General features: G+C 63.5%; 1 protein-coding gene across 2 annotated transcripts; it reads right to left on the bottom strand.

Moving 5' to 3' along the window:
* Positions 1–2968: 2968 nt before the first annotated feature.
* On the bottom strand, positions 2969–10449 carry IGF2 (insulin like growth factor 2). Of its 2 annotated transcripts, none has more exons than XM_028118254.2 (4): positions 10288–10449; positions 5471–5633; positions 3419–3570; positions 2969–3208 (listed from the first exon to the last, which is right to left on the bottom strand). In XM_028118254.2, exons 1-4 carry the CDS (start codon positions 10447–10449, stop codon positions 2969–2971), a joined length of 717 nt encoding a protein of 238 aa, XP_027974055.1. The 2 variants fall into 2 exon arrangements, with proteins under 2 accessions (XP_027974055.1, XP_087873932.1); XM_088017806.1 differs by having other exon boundaries at positions 3419–3579.
* Positions 10450–14797: the final 4348 nt, after the last annotated feature.

Below are 14797 nucleotides of genomic sequence, written 5' to 3' on the forward strand. Positions count from 1 at the left end.
GGGGACCCTGGGGGAGCTGCTTGCTGGGGGACACAGAGGAGCGTCGGCAGACGGCCCTGGAGCACCCACCCCACGAGAGGCAGAATGTAACACTGGGTGGGATGGGCGTCCGGCAGGATGGGCAGGCAATTTGGGTTGCCTCCAAGTCTTTTTGGATCTCAGGCCAATCTGTCTGGGTCCCAATTACAACAATTTGGCTCTTTTCAGCTCCGTCCAATGTTCCGAATGGCCCATTCCCCGGACGCCTGCCGAAGGACCCTCTGTGCCACTGGTGGGCTGACACGTACCGCCCCCAGGGTCGTGCCAGCCCCGTTACTGGGGCCCAGAAGCCTTGGGCCTCTAGAATGCTAGTCGGGCTGCTGTGCAAGGGGGCTGCGCTGGGGGCAAAAGCGGGGGTGAGGTAAACCTCCCAGCCGCCCGGATCCCTGCCACAGCCCTAGGCGCCGAGATGGTGGCTGATTCGGTACCGCCAGACCCATGGGCCTCGGGGCCCGAGCAACCCCAGCCGATGGACCACTCTCACAGCTCTCCTTGCTCTGTGGGGCCAACACCCTCCTGACCTCCCCTACTCCCCGGCCTCACCCTGCCTGGGCCCCAAGAGGCCCCACGGAGCTCTGAGCCTCCGGGGGGCAAGACAGGGTGCTGAGAAGGTGGGCAAGGTGTCACCGAGGGGTGAGGGGAGGGACTCCCCAAGTGCACGGAAGGCGGCCACCTGCTCCAGCCTGATGGAGCCCCTCTACTCACACACCTGCAGCCCCTTCCCCCCCAGCCAGCCTGGGCCAGCCAGGGGCCCTTTCCTGATGGCCTCCGAGCACCTTCCGGACACCGAGGAGATGCCTCCCCACCCCCTCCTCCACCCCTCAGGACCTCCGGGGACCAGCCACTGTCCCCGAAGGCCAGGCCGGGCAGCGGCCCACTCCTTTCCCTCTGGCTTCTCCGTGGGGTGCAGTGGCCAGCGCCCCACGGAGGCCCCACTCTCAACTCAACCCAAGCGACAGGGACAGATAAAAACAAAAACCGAATCAGGGCGATAAATGGCGGAGAGCAGGACGTGCGGCATGGCCGCGGCGGTGGTGGTGGTGGCTTCGTACATTGCTTTGTCACTGCTCCCCTGTTACGTGGGACGGGGGTAAGTTTAATTTGATGTGAGCGCGCATAAAAAGCTAAGGAGGGATCAAAAAAAAAAAAAAGGAAAAAAGCCCCAGGAGAAACCAATTAAAGGGGGGGAATAGATCAATTGGCGTAAATTTGGGCTCCTAATTGGATCTGTAATTCTGCACTCGTGACTCCTGACTCCTCCAAACCTCACGGGACCACTTCCTACTCCAGAGCATCCCCCCACCCAGCCCCCACTGCCCCCCACCCGCCCCTCCAACCGCCAGACTTCCCACACTCCCCACCATCGTTGCTGGCCCCCTGGGGGGCCCCCCATTGCTGAGAGGCCCCTAGGAGGCCAGCAAGGATGGTCCCTAGGTGTGCTGGGGGTCCCAGATGTTTCTCAAAGAGCACACCTAGGGGGTCAGGCTCCGCGGTAGGGCACGTCTTGGTCTCTGCTCGGCTACAGCCACCTCCAGTCTGGCCAAACCTGGTCCTCGCTCCACACGATGGTACAGGGCACAGATGCTGGTGGGGCCTGGGGGCATCGGGCTCACACCACGGGGGCCGTGGGGAGCACCCTCTCCCACCCGAGGAGCACGTCCCAGGGGTCAGGAGGGGAGGACGGGACATGAAAACCTCTCCAACGAACAACTTAGAGAAGGGTCTGAGATAGAATGCTGTCTGACCTGCACCATGCTGGGTTCACCCATCTGTGTGCGTGTGTGCGTGCATGGGCGTGAGGGTGTGCGTGTGCATGACAGTGTGCGTGTGTGGGAGGGTGTGTGCGCGCGCGTGCGTGTGTGTGCGTGTGAGGGTGTGCGTGTGCATGGGTGCGAGGGTGTGTGTGTGCATGTCGCGTGTGTCTGCATGTGTGCGTGAGTGTGCATGTGCATATGTGCATAAGGGTGTGTGTGCGTGTGCATGCATGTAAGGGGGTGTCTGCAGGGATACATGTGGGTGTGTGGATGTTTTTTAGGGTGGAAATTGAGATGTAAGATTTTGGGATATGTGGGTTTTGGGAGGATGGATTTTAGGCTGTATGGGGGTTTGTGCCAATTAAAGTTTATTTTCACGAATTTCGGTGTTCATGTTCTGTTCTCCCCTCCTTCGGTCTCACTGGGAACCCCCATCTAGCTCCATGGTGACTTTCGAGGATGGGAAATAGAGCAAGGAATGAGTCTGGGGCTTTGCTGTTCTGAGGATGACCAATTCTCCCCAAACGCGACCAGAGTTTTGCCTGAGGAGGCCAGAGCCGGCAGTGGACCATGACGTGCCTACCTGTAGATTTTGGGTCCCTTCCTTTCTCCTGGAGGCCAGGCGCCCGAGCTCACGGCCAATCTGACTCGAGGTCCCTGGGGAAGAGAAGGAAGGGAGGGGCCTAATTCTTTCATGATGCCAATTGTTTTTAAGCCAATTCATTTTGGGTATTTTTTTTTTTAGCCAATTGATAATTTTAGTTTATTTTGTTTTTGTTTTTAGCTAATTAACGTTCCTGGTGTTTCTAAAAAGCCAATTCATTTTAAGGGGACTGGTGTGTGTGTGTGTGTGTGTGAGAGAGAGAGATTTAGGGGTTCGTAGTTTTAGTTTTTTGATTGTACAATTTGGGGATAATTTGGGGGATATTTAAAGCCAATCGAGTTTGTACACTTTTAGAGATGTTGCTAGGATCTCCTCAGCCCGATGGAGGGGGCCAAGGAGAGAAGAGCCTGACATGGGGAGGTTGGGGCACGGGGGCTGGGGCTGGGGGAGCCCGCAGAGGGAACGCGATCCCGAGAGATGTCAGAGGCGGGGCCCGGTGGAACGGCCCCTGGTCAGGAGGAGGGCACTAGGTGGACGGTGCCATCTTTGCAGAATTACGCGACATTTTGGCTCACTTCTGATTGCCGGACGCCTCCGGAGAGGCGCCCCCGTGGGCCGCGGGGTCGTGGGTGGGCAGGGCGATCAGGGGACGGTGACGCTTGGCCTCTCTGAACGCCTCGAGCTCCTTGGCGAGCATGCGACCCCGGCGGGCGCGCAGGAGGGCAGGCAGGCCCCTGCGCAGTCGTTGGGCGGACTGCTTCCAGGTGTCATATTGGAAGAACTTGCCCACGGGGTATCTGGGGAAGTTGTCCTGAGGGGGTAAGGGCCAGTCAGGGGGCGCCCAGCTCGCCAGGGGCCTGCGGGGGCTCCGGGCTCACCCTCCGGTGCGTGACCGGCCACGTCCGCAGTCCACGGCACGGGGACCCGTGGCACCCAGGCGAGTGCCACCCAGCCGTGCCACGTGCCCTGGCCCCTGGCTCCGAGGTGACATCCCCCACACCAAGGCCGGGTCCCCTCTCACCGGAAGCACGGTCGGAGGGGTCGACACGTCCCTCTCGGACTTGGCGGGGGTGGCACAGTAGGTCTCCAGAAGGGCCAGATCACAGCTGCGGAAACAGCATTCCTCCACAATGCCACGGCTGCTGCGGCGACTCGCGCGGCTTGCCGGCCTGCCTGGAAGTCCCACAGGGGGAAGGAGAGCCGCACTTGAGCACCGGCCGCACGGTCCCCTGGAGCCGGCCTCTGGCCGGCGGCTGCCCGGAGCAGGGCAGGGAGGAGAGGAGAAGAGCTATGGGGGGGGGGGGGGAGCGGGCCCTGCGGGGGCAGCCAGCCTCGTGGAGCCAGGGGGAGACAGTGGGCAGGCGGGGTGCCCGGGAAGGACAGGAGTGCAAGTGGGGGGGGTGTGCTCCAGGACCAGGCCCTGGCCTCTTGGCGCCTCCCTGCTCGCGTGGAAGGTGGACACAGCCTCCTGGCCCCACTGCCCAGGGAGGTGAGGAAAATGTGCCGGGGGGGGGAGCCCGGCTTCAGGGGGCCGCCCACAAGGGGTCCAGCCCCCGCACTGGGGGCACAGGGTCCCATCCAGAGGGCCAGGCTGGGACGCAAGCGGCGTCCCTGCACGGAGCAGGAGCCCGGGCGGCCCGCAGCCCTCGAGTCGCGGCAGGCGTGGGGGGGGACGGGGAAGACGGGAGGGGAGGAGTGAGGGCCTGCATGAAACCGCGCCCTCCTCTCCTCCCGTCCTCCCCGTCCCTCCGCGGCTCCGGCTCCGAGGTCAGCTGCGAGGAGGAGTCCCGGCCCTCACCTGGGGGGCCGAGGGCAGGCGCCCTGGGGAGCAGGGCCCGCGGGGGGGGGGGGGCGGCCCTCCCAGCAGGGGACCCACTCCCTGGGCACCAGACCCTACACTTCCTGCCCCCAAACGAGGCGGGCGCGCGAGAGGGCACAGGCGAGGCCAGGGTGGGGAGGGCTTCAGAAGCAAGGAGAAGCAGGAGAGCTTCTCAGAGAGGAGCTCTGGGAATCCAAGGCTGGCGTCCGTGGGTAAGCAGAGGCGACAGAGGGGGGCGCTGCGGGAGGAGGGCTGGGCCCGGCCACGTGGGCGGTGGCCAACTCACCCCAGGCACGTCCCCACCCCCACCCACCCCACCCTCAGGGTCAGCGGGGCCTGTCCCCCACCCCCGTGCCCCCTGTTGTCCAGATAAACACTCCCCCCCATCCTGCAGATGAGGAGACTGAGGCCCAGCTTTCTGGGAGGCGAGGGCAAGGGCCCACACCCCTGAGGAAGAGGTCACCTCCAGCCTGGGGGTCCCACAGAGGAACGGGGCAAGGAGAAGCAGAGGTCTCAGGGAAAGCCTGCCAGGGGTTGAAAATCAAGAGAGAAGCGGGAGGAACAGGCCAAGAGCCCTCGGGCGGGCAGGTGGGCACCCCACACTGTGGCCCGCCCCTGGGGTGCACGTCCCCTCCCCCCCTGCTGTTGTGCAGGCAGGCACTCCTCTCTTCCCCCACCCCCACGTGGGGTGTGCGGGCAGACGCTTCTGTTCTTACTGGTCTCCGACCCATTTTATCTAACTTTAAATCAGATAATCCCACTGTCAAAATGTCAGGCACCATGAAAATGTGGGAGGAACTTCAGTGCTCACAGCCCTGCCCGCAAGCAGGTCCCGGGGAGGCAGGGAGGGAAAGTCCTCCTCCCTGCTAGGGCCTACCCCCCCAACCCCATCCAGCCCACCCTGCACCCCCACCCACACGCCTGCCATGCTCTGGCCCCCACGCAGATCCCACCCTTCCTGGGAGGAGAGTGTTCTACTTTGAGTCATACTGCAGGAAAACCAGGGGTGTGAGCACCACCCGGGCACACAGCAGGTGCCCCATAAATGTGGACACAGTTGTGCTCATGAAGTCTCAGAACAAGAGCGCCTGGGGTCACCACCTTGCAGTGGCTTCCCTCCACCTGGCTCCCCACACCAGGCATCCCGGAGGGTAACCCTGGGTGTCTGGGAAATGGTGCGGAGGACTCCAGCATTTATTGATCACCTGCTGTGTACGCCCTCCCCCTTGCCCCACTGCACGTTGAGCTACTTACTGAAGTAGAAGCCGCGGTCCCCACAGACAAACTGGAGGGTGTCCACCAGCTCCCCGCCGCACAGGGTCTCACTGGGGCGGTAAGCAGCAAAGCAGCACGAGGCCAAGGCCAAGAAGGTCAGCAGCACCAGCATCGGCTTCCCCATCGGGACCCCCATCGGCATCTGGGGGCGGAGAGAAGAGGCCATGAGCCTGCCCGCCCAGGCCACGTCCAGGGCCAGAGGCCGCCCCGCCTCTGACGGAGACACCCTCCTAGCCATCTCCTAATTCCAAGTTCGGTTTAGAGCATGGTGTCCTCCTAAATGTGACCACTTTAATTACAGAAATCACACATGCTCTCACTGCCCAAGGCAGGGTGCATGGTGGCCCCGAGGCTGAGTGGACCTGTGTGAAGCACATCTCTGATCCGTACCAAGTGCTGGTCAGCAATTTCACATGGGGGTGATCCTCCCCATCGTCACCACTGCAGGGGCTCAGCCACACCCAGAGCTGCGGGGGCCAGTGCTGGACACTGAACCTGGCCTCTGTCCTATGAAGTCATGGGGGCGGGGCCAGCACGGGGCAGTGGCCACTCCTCAGACCTCCCAGCATCAGCCAAGATGGCAGACAGCCCCACCCCACCACAGAGCATGTGCATCCCAGAGGACCACCCTCTCCCCACCCCCACCCCTACCCCCCCCCAAGCAGCAGGGGGTCCTGCTGGGCCAGTCCCACCCCTGCCCCCTCCCCCACCCTCCCAGTCTGTGGCTGCGCAAAGCTCAGGTCAAGGATCCGGCGGTTACCGCATGGTGCCAACCACGCTCCCAGGGGCCTTGCTCTCCTGAATCGCTCAGTCCTCCACTCCAGTCTGCCCGGGGCACCCCGAAACACAAAGGCTAGAAGCCTCCTCTGCACACTTGGCATCACAGCACCCAGGGCCTCGAGGTCCCTCTGGGATCACCAGACCCTCTCCCCCACGGGGGTACCAAAGCCCACCCTGGGAGCTGGAGAGAACAGGTCAGGCCACCTGGAGGCTAGACACCAGGTCCTCGGAGCCCAACCTGGAAGGACACACCCCCTGCACAGGCTGTGCAGCTGCAGGCCCCGGGCAAGGGTTAACCAGGTCCCTCCAGGGTTGGGGGGCTCAGGAGGGCCCTCAGGCTCTCTTGTAGATACAGCAAACTGCCCTTGCTCCCTCTAGAAAGTGGATTCCCCCCCCCCCCACATCCAGGCAGGCAGCCCCAGCCTGCCCTCCGCTGGCCCAGGTACAAACCCCTTCTGGGGCGACAGTCACGGCCCAGGGCCTCTGAGCCCCTGGCACCCTGATGCTACCCAAGCCAGGGGCCGGGCAGCCTGCCCAGAGGTGCCCCTCCCAGGCTCCACACCGGGTGGGCATGGGGGTCCAAGCAGCATGCCCCTTCCCAGCCTGGAGCCCGGCTGCTGCATGGGAGGCCCAGGGAATTTTCTGATGCCAGAAATCATGCAGGAGAGAAGGGGGAATAAGAAGGGAGCGCAGTCTCCGCTGAAACTGGGTGAAGAGCAGTGGCCAGATCCACAGAAGGATCTAAAGTGCCACCCTGCTCACCTCCTCCTGCCCTGGCCCCAGCCCCAGCCAGGCTCCCAGGCTGCCCCCGCTGCTGCCCCCTTCCAAATTCTAAGAACAATTTGGCCAGCTAGTGACTGGGCGCCGGCCGAGCGGCAGCTGCGTCCTTCTGCAAGCCCGGCCACTCCAGTGCGGGGGTCCGGTCCAGAGCACCCGCGGAGAGCAGAGGCCCCGAGGAGGAGAGGCACGAGGCAGGCAGAGGTGTGGGCCAGGTAAGCAAGCCCCGGAGGAGGGAGAGGAGGAGGGAGGGTAGGGGTGAGGAGGGTAGAGGCAGAGAGGAGAGGTGGAGGGGCTGAGGCCCGAGGCCATCAGCAGGCGGGCAGGCCGGAGCGGGAGGGCAGAGGGGTCCTCGCTCGACAGCCTTGGTTACCTGCAGCTGGACAGGAGGCTTGCTGGGACTGGTGGAGGAGGAGGAAGCGGAGGAGGAGGAGGAGGAGGCTGGAAGGCTGCCTCACAGGAGAAGCTAATGTCCAGTTTGCAGGCTGGTCAGTGCTCCAGCTTTTATGTCTGAGCCGGCTCCTCCCAGCCCGGGCTCCACCCTACCCCCCACCCCTCTCCCTGCTGACCACTCCCCCCGCCCCCTTTGCTCCCGCCCCCTCCGTCCTCCCAGCCAGTCCCTTCTCTCCTGCACCCCCAACAGCTAGCCCTGGACCATCCCTCCGCGAAGTACCGCAGGGTGGGGGTGGGGGCTCACCCTGCACCCCCAGCCCATCTAGGCACAAGGCAATGTGGGGGGGGAGGGGAAGGAGGGGGGGCTGCTTTACACCTCCTTGTATGGAAAGTTCCATCTGCCCACTGGGCAGGGGCAGTTACCCTCTATGGGCTGTACGCTCCTGCTCATCTGAGCTTCCAACCGGCCCCTCTCCCCAGATTCCTGGGTGGAAATGTTGGGGACAGGGAAAGGGGGGGGCGTGTGTGGGGGGGTCAACTGCAAATGTGGCGCCTCGTCTGAGCCTTTTGCCAGCTCGCCCCCTCTTCCATCCTGGCCCCGCCCACCCCGTTTTCCTCCTTCAGTCTTGCTGGCACGGAGTCAACATACCAGGGTGGGTTTCTGAGCCTTGCGCCCCTCCTCATTACCCAACACCCTGGGGGACAGCGCCCTCCCCCACACGGCACGGATCGCAGACTCTCAGCAACACCCCCCAGCACCCACAAACCGACCAGGAAGTCGCCTTTGCAGACAGCTCACACCTCCCCAGCACTTCCCAAAGCCCCTACCCACCCACCCCCACTTCGGCGGCGCAGGGGAGAGCGCGGGCTTCGCCACAGGGAGCCGGACCCCCAGACCCCCACCCCGGGCCTGCCCGGGCCCCTCTCCCCGCCCGGCCGGCCCGCACGCCGCTTACCTGGAAGCCGGCGCAGCTGCCGCCCACCTCCCTGCTGCGTATCGCAAACCGAACAGCGGGCGTTGGCCCTCCTGCCGGACACTCCTCTGCCAGCGCCGCTCTGGCCGAGTCGCGGGGGCCGAATGTGCGACGGGGCAGAACGGGGGGATGGCTTTTTTTTGGGGGGGGACTCGTCTGATTGTTTGGGGAGGGCGGGCTGTCTGCGGGCTGGGGCGGGCCAGATGTTGTACTTTTAGGGGGGGAAAGGGTATCGGGAAATGAGGTCAGCTGTTGTATCAAGGATAGAGGGGGGCAGAGATAGTGAGAGACACAGAGAGAACGTGAAAGGGGGGGGCCAAAGAGAGGGCGAGAGGGAGAGAGGACAGCGAGAGGCGGGCAGGCTCGCAGCGGGGGAGAACAGCGCAGAGAGAAACAGAAAGCGTATAATTAATCCACTTCGGGACGGCGAGGCGAGAGGGCGGGCGTGGAGGGGGAGGCAGTCGGAGGCGAGGAGCTGGGGGGGACGGGAGGGAGCGAAGGGCAGGCTGCGGGAGAGCAGAGAGCGGGCGCCGGGACCAGAGGCTAGAGAGGGGACGGGGGAGCACAGAGAAGCGAGGGCAGGGCGCAACGTCGAGGGCCGGGGAAGGTGCTGAGGGGGGCGGAGTGGAGGATCGCCCGGGCCGCGGGCGCCCAGCTCGGATTGGGCCGACGGAGCCCTCTGCCGTCGCGAGCCCGGGCCCTGGGTGGGGGGGTTGGCGGTGGCGGTGGCGGCGCCGAGCCGCTCGGGACGCGGCGAGGAGGGAAGCGGTGGGCCGCGCGCCGGGGAGGGCTGGGGGCAGCGCGGGGGATGACAACGCCGGCGGCCTGCGAGCCGGACTGCCTGCGGGGGGGACCGCCTCCTCGGGCGAAGCGGGGAGGGCGTTGAGGTAGATGGAAGAGGAGGCGGCGGGGATCCGCAGGCCCGGCGGAGCGCGGCCCCGCCGACGGCGCCCAAGGCGGGAGTCAGCAGCGTGGCAGCGGGCGGCGACGATGCGGGACCGCCGGCCGGATGGAGGCGCTGGCGGGCCGAGCGCGGGCGGGCGTGGGCCAGGAGGCGGGGGCGGCCGGAAGGGGGGGGCCGGGGGCCGGCCTGGCCTCACGCAGCTCCGCCGGAGAGCAGGCGAACTGCGGGCGCCAACGCCCGACTCTTATAGCCGCGCCACCCCGCGGCGCGGCGCCCGCTCGGGCCCCGCTGGCCCCGCGCCCGCGCCAATGGGCGCCCTCGGGGCGCTGGCCCCGCCCTCCGGACCGCCCCTGCAGCTCGAGCAAGGGAGGGCGAGGGGCTGGGGGGCCCCGGGTCCGGGGGCGACGGTGGGGGGGGGCTGTGGGGTGCTCGCAGCGAGATTGGGTTGGGGGCGGGGAGCGGCAGAATGCGAAAGAAATCCCGAGTCTCCGTTCTAAAGTGTTGGGGGGCTCCCCCTTTCGGGTTCCGGGGAACCAGGGGTTTCTAGGCTCGCGCACGCTGGGGGCGCGAAGCGAGAAAGGTGGGCGGTGTCCCAGGCCCTAGCGCCTCCGCGGGGCTACGCGGCGGGGGCGCCGGATCAAGAGTGAGGGCGCAGGTGGTTCGGCGCCGGGTCGGGGGTCCCCTAGTCCCGCGGCGAGCTGTAGGGGAAGGAGGAACCTCCGGTCCCGGGCAGGGCGCGCAGCCGCCACCTGCCCAAGCAGGCGCGGCGCCTGAAGTCGCGGCAGCCGGAGCCTGAGCGCCCCCCGGTGCCGCGCGGGAGCCGGGGTATAGCTGCGGCGGCCGCCAGGTGCGGTTCCTGGGGAGGCCCGGCCCGGCCAGGCCCAAATGGGAGCCAGACGTGGGGCCTGCCGCGGCTGCGCCTGGCCGGGGAGGGAAGAGCAGGGCGGGAAACAGCGCTGAAATCCTACCTGCATGACCGAACTCACCGGGGTTTGTCTAAGCAGCTCGACTTTGGGGCCCACCCAAAATATCCGGATAATGATTCCCCTGTTCTCAGTGCGTTGGACTTGCGTAGAGTCGGGTTCAGCCCCGGGGGCCACCACGATAATGTGGGGGTCTGGGGAAACCATCTCCTGGAGAGTTTGGACGACGTAAAGAAGTCGTGATTTTTACCAAGTCAAAACCACGCACAAGCCCCGGCGCCCCGCCTGCCCCTCGGCGCCCCGGCCACCCGCGCCTCTCCGAGGGGAAGGGGACGCCGCCGGCGGAAGCCCGCGCCGGCTCGCCCCCTCGCTCCGCCATCAATCACTTCGCCCGCGCTCGGCGCGCGCCTCCCCAAGTACCCTGCCCGGCGGACTTGGAGGCGCCGCACCGCCCAAACGGGGTGCGCCTCTCCTCGGCGTCCCTCCGACCCAGCGCCCGGCCCTCCCCGCTTTGGGGGCCACCGAGGCACCTTCCCCACTACTGTGATCTTTGCAAAGAGCAAACGAAAGCGGCGCAGGTTTCGGGGCGCCAGGTCCCAGCGAGCGCGGCCGCCGAGCCGCAAGCCCTCAACAGGCTCCTGCGCCCCGTTCTGGTGTCCCCGGCGGCCGCCCGAGGCGAGCGCCGGCCCCGGCGGGTCGGTGGCGGGGCGGGCGGGGAAGCCGGCCGGGGCCGCGGAGGCAGCGGGGAGCTCACCGCAAAGCTGGAGGCTGGAGGCTGGAAGCTGCGTCCGCGGGCGCACGAGGAGGCGAGGCAGCGAGCGAGCTCTCTGCGGCGGCGGTGGACGCTGCTGAAGGTGAGCGAGACCCCGGGGGCAGTCCCCAGTGTCCGGGGGCAACGCCCAGTCCGTTGGAAGACCCGGGGACAATGCCCAAATTTGGGGGAAACTGGGGGCAATGCCCAGTCGTTTTCCTGGACGCGGGAGCAGCACTGCCCACGTCCTGGCGGACACGCTGCCGGGCCAAGTGTGTTGGGGAATAGAGAGAGAAATTTCCCAAATCCGAGGAGCTCGGGGGGTCTTCGTAGGAGACGAAGAGAGGCTGAAACCAGTACCCACCGCGCGTGGGGTTGGAAAAAGTGCAGAGGGCTGCCGGCGGGCCAGGAACAATGCCCAAATGTCGGGAACGCAAGTCAGAGCTCTGTCTGGTTTGTGGCTCAGAGCACTAGTGTCCCGAGGCAGGAGACCCGAGGGAGGCCCCGTTGGTGTGTGGGGAACTGTAATCAGTGACAACATTTGAGACTCAGGATCCAGGGTCCAAGTTTGAAGGATCAGGGGACATTGCTCAGTGCAAAGGGTGGGTGGGGGGGGGGAGGGAACAAGAAATTCGATTCTAAAATATGGGGGACCCAGCATCTTGGTCAACAAGCTTAGGGGAGCCCCAGGCCAATTTGTGGGAGATAGGTTTTGGGTGACTCTGAGAAAATTCTCAGCATGAAACGTGGAGGGGGGGGGAACCTCAGAGGCACATTATCTGAAACTGGGAGAAGAGAAACACTGAACCCATTTTGGGGATCTAGGAAATTTCAGTGTGGTGGAGGGAAGTAGAGATTTACTTCCACAATTTAGAAATGCAAAATTAGTGGCCTGGAAGTGGGTGCTGGCAAGGAAGTAACCTCCTTAATTGTCATGGTCTGGGGCCAATTCACAGTGTCCTTTAGAGACTCAAGAAACACTGTCTAAACTTGGGGGAACCTGGGGTGTGATCAGTATATTTGGGAAATGCAGAAACATCCATGTCTGCTTATATTTTAATTTTTAATTGGTTTCAATTAGTTTATTTTTGGTGAGCAGGAAAAATATCCTGTTTGCTTGGTCACTGTCTGCATTTGGGGAACCCTAGCAAAACATGTCCCAAGTTTTGGGGATCCCTGGGAATTGTCCAATGGAGGCAGATGTCTAAATCTCAGGGACCACTGGTAATAGTCTGGAAGCTTGTAGGACACAGGCCCATAAGACCTAGGGTTTCTAGGATATTTTTTGATCCCTGGACATTTTCATCTGGGGGGGGGGCATGGAAAGTTGCCTGAATTTAGAGGGACTTGGGGAGCAAGGGTCATAAAATCAGGTGACTCAAAAATCAATGTTCAAAAAAAGCTCAGTTGTTTTGTGGAGGGGGAGGTCCCAATTTATTTTGGAGGGCTGGGAGACATGTCTCAATTTGGAGGCCCCAGCAAACTAATTTTTCAATCTGGAGATCCAGGGAAGTTGCTCAGAGTCCTCAGGAAAACTGGGGGTCAATATCTAAGTTTTAGGGGAAAAGGATTAAGAGTTCGTAGGTTGTGAGGCCTGGAGAATCAGTGTCCAAAATTGGTGATCTACAGGGAGCTTGCAGTGTGTGAGAGACCCAGGAAATGTTGCTTACATTTTGGGTGACTTTGTGGGTATGCAGAATGCTCTGGAGTCCAAGAAATCAGTGTCTTTCTGTGATCCGAGTGTAGTACTGACTGTGTTTTCAGGCCTGGACGGCAATGCGTGATATTTGAGAGAGCCCAGCATGTTCAAATATAAAGGATCAGGAAAAGGGTCCAGTGTCATCCTGGGGTTTGAGATCACTGCTTGAATTTCAGAAAATCTGGATTTTTGTCAGTAAGCCAGTGGGACACAGGGAATATTTTAATACTCAAAATGTTATGGTGAAGAGAACATGTTCCCAATATTTGGTTACTGGGGACACCCAACAGAGCCCGGTACAAGGAGACATAGGCTTTGTGCAAAGAGTTTGTTTCCTGCATGGAGTGCCCAGGGGAATCTGCCCAACCCACAGGGCCACAAGGAAGCACATCTCCAGTAATTGCTCAGTGTGCTTTCCAGGGCTGGGTGACAGCGTCTAATCCGTAAGGGACCTGATTAGTGGCCAGGAAGCTTGGAGAGTCCTGTAAACGAACGTGCCGAATTTTCATGCCCCCCCCCCAACAAAAAATATTGCTCAGTGAGATCTGGGGGTCAGAAATCATCCTCCCAACTTTGTGGAAGTCAGGAAACCAGAGCGCAGACTATTTAGGATTGAGAAAAGGGCCTGCTGTGCGCTGGGTGCAATGCCTCAATTTTAGGAAAGGAATAGGAAGCCACGTTCAAACTCTGAGGGTTCTGGGAAAATTGCTTCGTGCATTGGGGGGACCTGGGAATCTTTGTGTAAAATTTAGGGAACCCGGGCTGATGCCGATAAATTTGTGGAACCCCGCAGCAGCGTCCTAAACTGTGGTGAGCCCGGGGAAACGGATTCAGTGTGGGGGAGCCAGAACAGGGACAAGTATACTAGCTTGGGAGACCCTGCAGTTAAGGTCCAAAATTATGGAGGCACAGGGAAAAAGCTCCACTTGTTTTGGAGAGACGGCGCCTAAGTGCCAGAAAAACACTGTCCTCCTTCTGGGGAGCCAGGCAAATTGGTCAGCGTGACCACAGGACCCGGGGTTAACGTTGAAATTGTAGGGGATCCTGGGTTGGCGGTGTGTAAACCGCTGGGGTCTGGAGTATGGTATATACGGCTGTTAAGAGCCTGCCCAATGAGTCTGGGGTTCCAGGCCACTAGGTGAATCTGGGGAAGCCAGCGGGGGCCTTGCTTTTCTCGAGGTCCCCGGAAATTGATGTCCAAGAAAATTCTTGTGGCCTGGGGAAACGCTGGATGTGTTTGGAGGACCTGGGAGCAAGCCTTACATTTGGAGGATCCCAGAAAAAATTACGTCCGCGTTTGGTGGGAGCAGGGAGGTCGCTCGGTGGGCTGGGACCCCGGAGGTGGAGGGCCGCACGGGAGTGGCGGAGCTCCCGGGGCCGGGGAGGCGCCGCGCCGCCGCCGCTCCCCCCGCGTCTGGGGGCTCGCGCGCGGAGCAGTGGCGCCCTCCCCGGGGGCCGCGGGCGCGGGCGGCGCGGGCGGCGCGGGCAGGTAGCGCGGGGCTCCCCGGGGCGCGCGCCCCGGAAGGAGTATCGCTGCTCTTTCTTTGGCCTTCTGGCCGCCGTGAGCGCGCGTGCGGCGGCAGCCCGGCCGAGCAGGCGTCGGGAGGAAGGGAGGAACCCGGGAGCCGCGAGGGAGCGACTTGGGCGCGGCGCCCCGGCGCTCCCGGGGCTCCCGGCTCCCCGCTCGGCCGCCTCCGAGGACGGCCCCGCGCTCCCCGCCGCCGCCGCGCCCCACGCGCTCCCGCGCTGCGAGCCTAGGCGAAGCCGCGGCCGGGCGGCCGCCGCGGGCAGGCTCGTCCCCGGCTCGGCTTGGGGGCCCGGGAGCACCCCAGACGGCCACCCCCGCGCGCCGAGGCGCTCCGCGAGCGCCCTTCGGGCCTTAACCAGTCCCCACACAGGGGCGAAACCAGTTTTGTTTGGGTGACACGAAGGAGGGGAGGGAATGGGGAAGAAGAGGAGAGACATCGGGGAGAAGGAATGGGGGCAGCCCTGCACGGTGGCCGGGGCGCCAGGGGTCTCCTTTCGTTTTCTCAAGGAGAATTTTCACGCAGAGCCTGTAGCTGTCCCGGCTGGGAAAGCCCAGTCGCTCACAAGCCAGTGTTGAA

This window comes from Eumetopias jubatus, unplaced genomic scaffold (assembly GCF_037043125.1).
Source record: "Eumetopias jubatus isolate StellerSeaLion01/CBP00866 unplaced genomic scaffold, mEumJub1_p1.0 scaffold_13, whole genome shotgun sequence".
NCBI classification, from domain to species: domain Eukaryota; kingdom Metazoa; phylum Chordata; class Mammalia; order Carnivora; family Otariidae; genus Eumetopias; species Eumetopias jubatus.

Coding starts and splice junctions, on each gene's coding strand:
- IGF2 (XM_088017806.1), bottom strand. CDS start 10,449: ATGGTTTCCCCAGACCCCCACATTATCGTGGTGGCCCCCGGGGCTGAA. Junction 3,580..5,470: donor GGACCGCGGCTTCTACTTCA/GTAAGTAGCTCA, acceptor TTCCCCCTGTGG/GACTTCCAGGCAGGCCGGCA. Junction 3,209..3,418: donor CCCCTCCGACCGTGCTTCCG/GTGAGAGGGGAC, acceptor TTACCCCCTCAG/GACAACTTCCCCAGATACCC.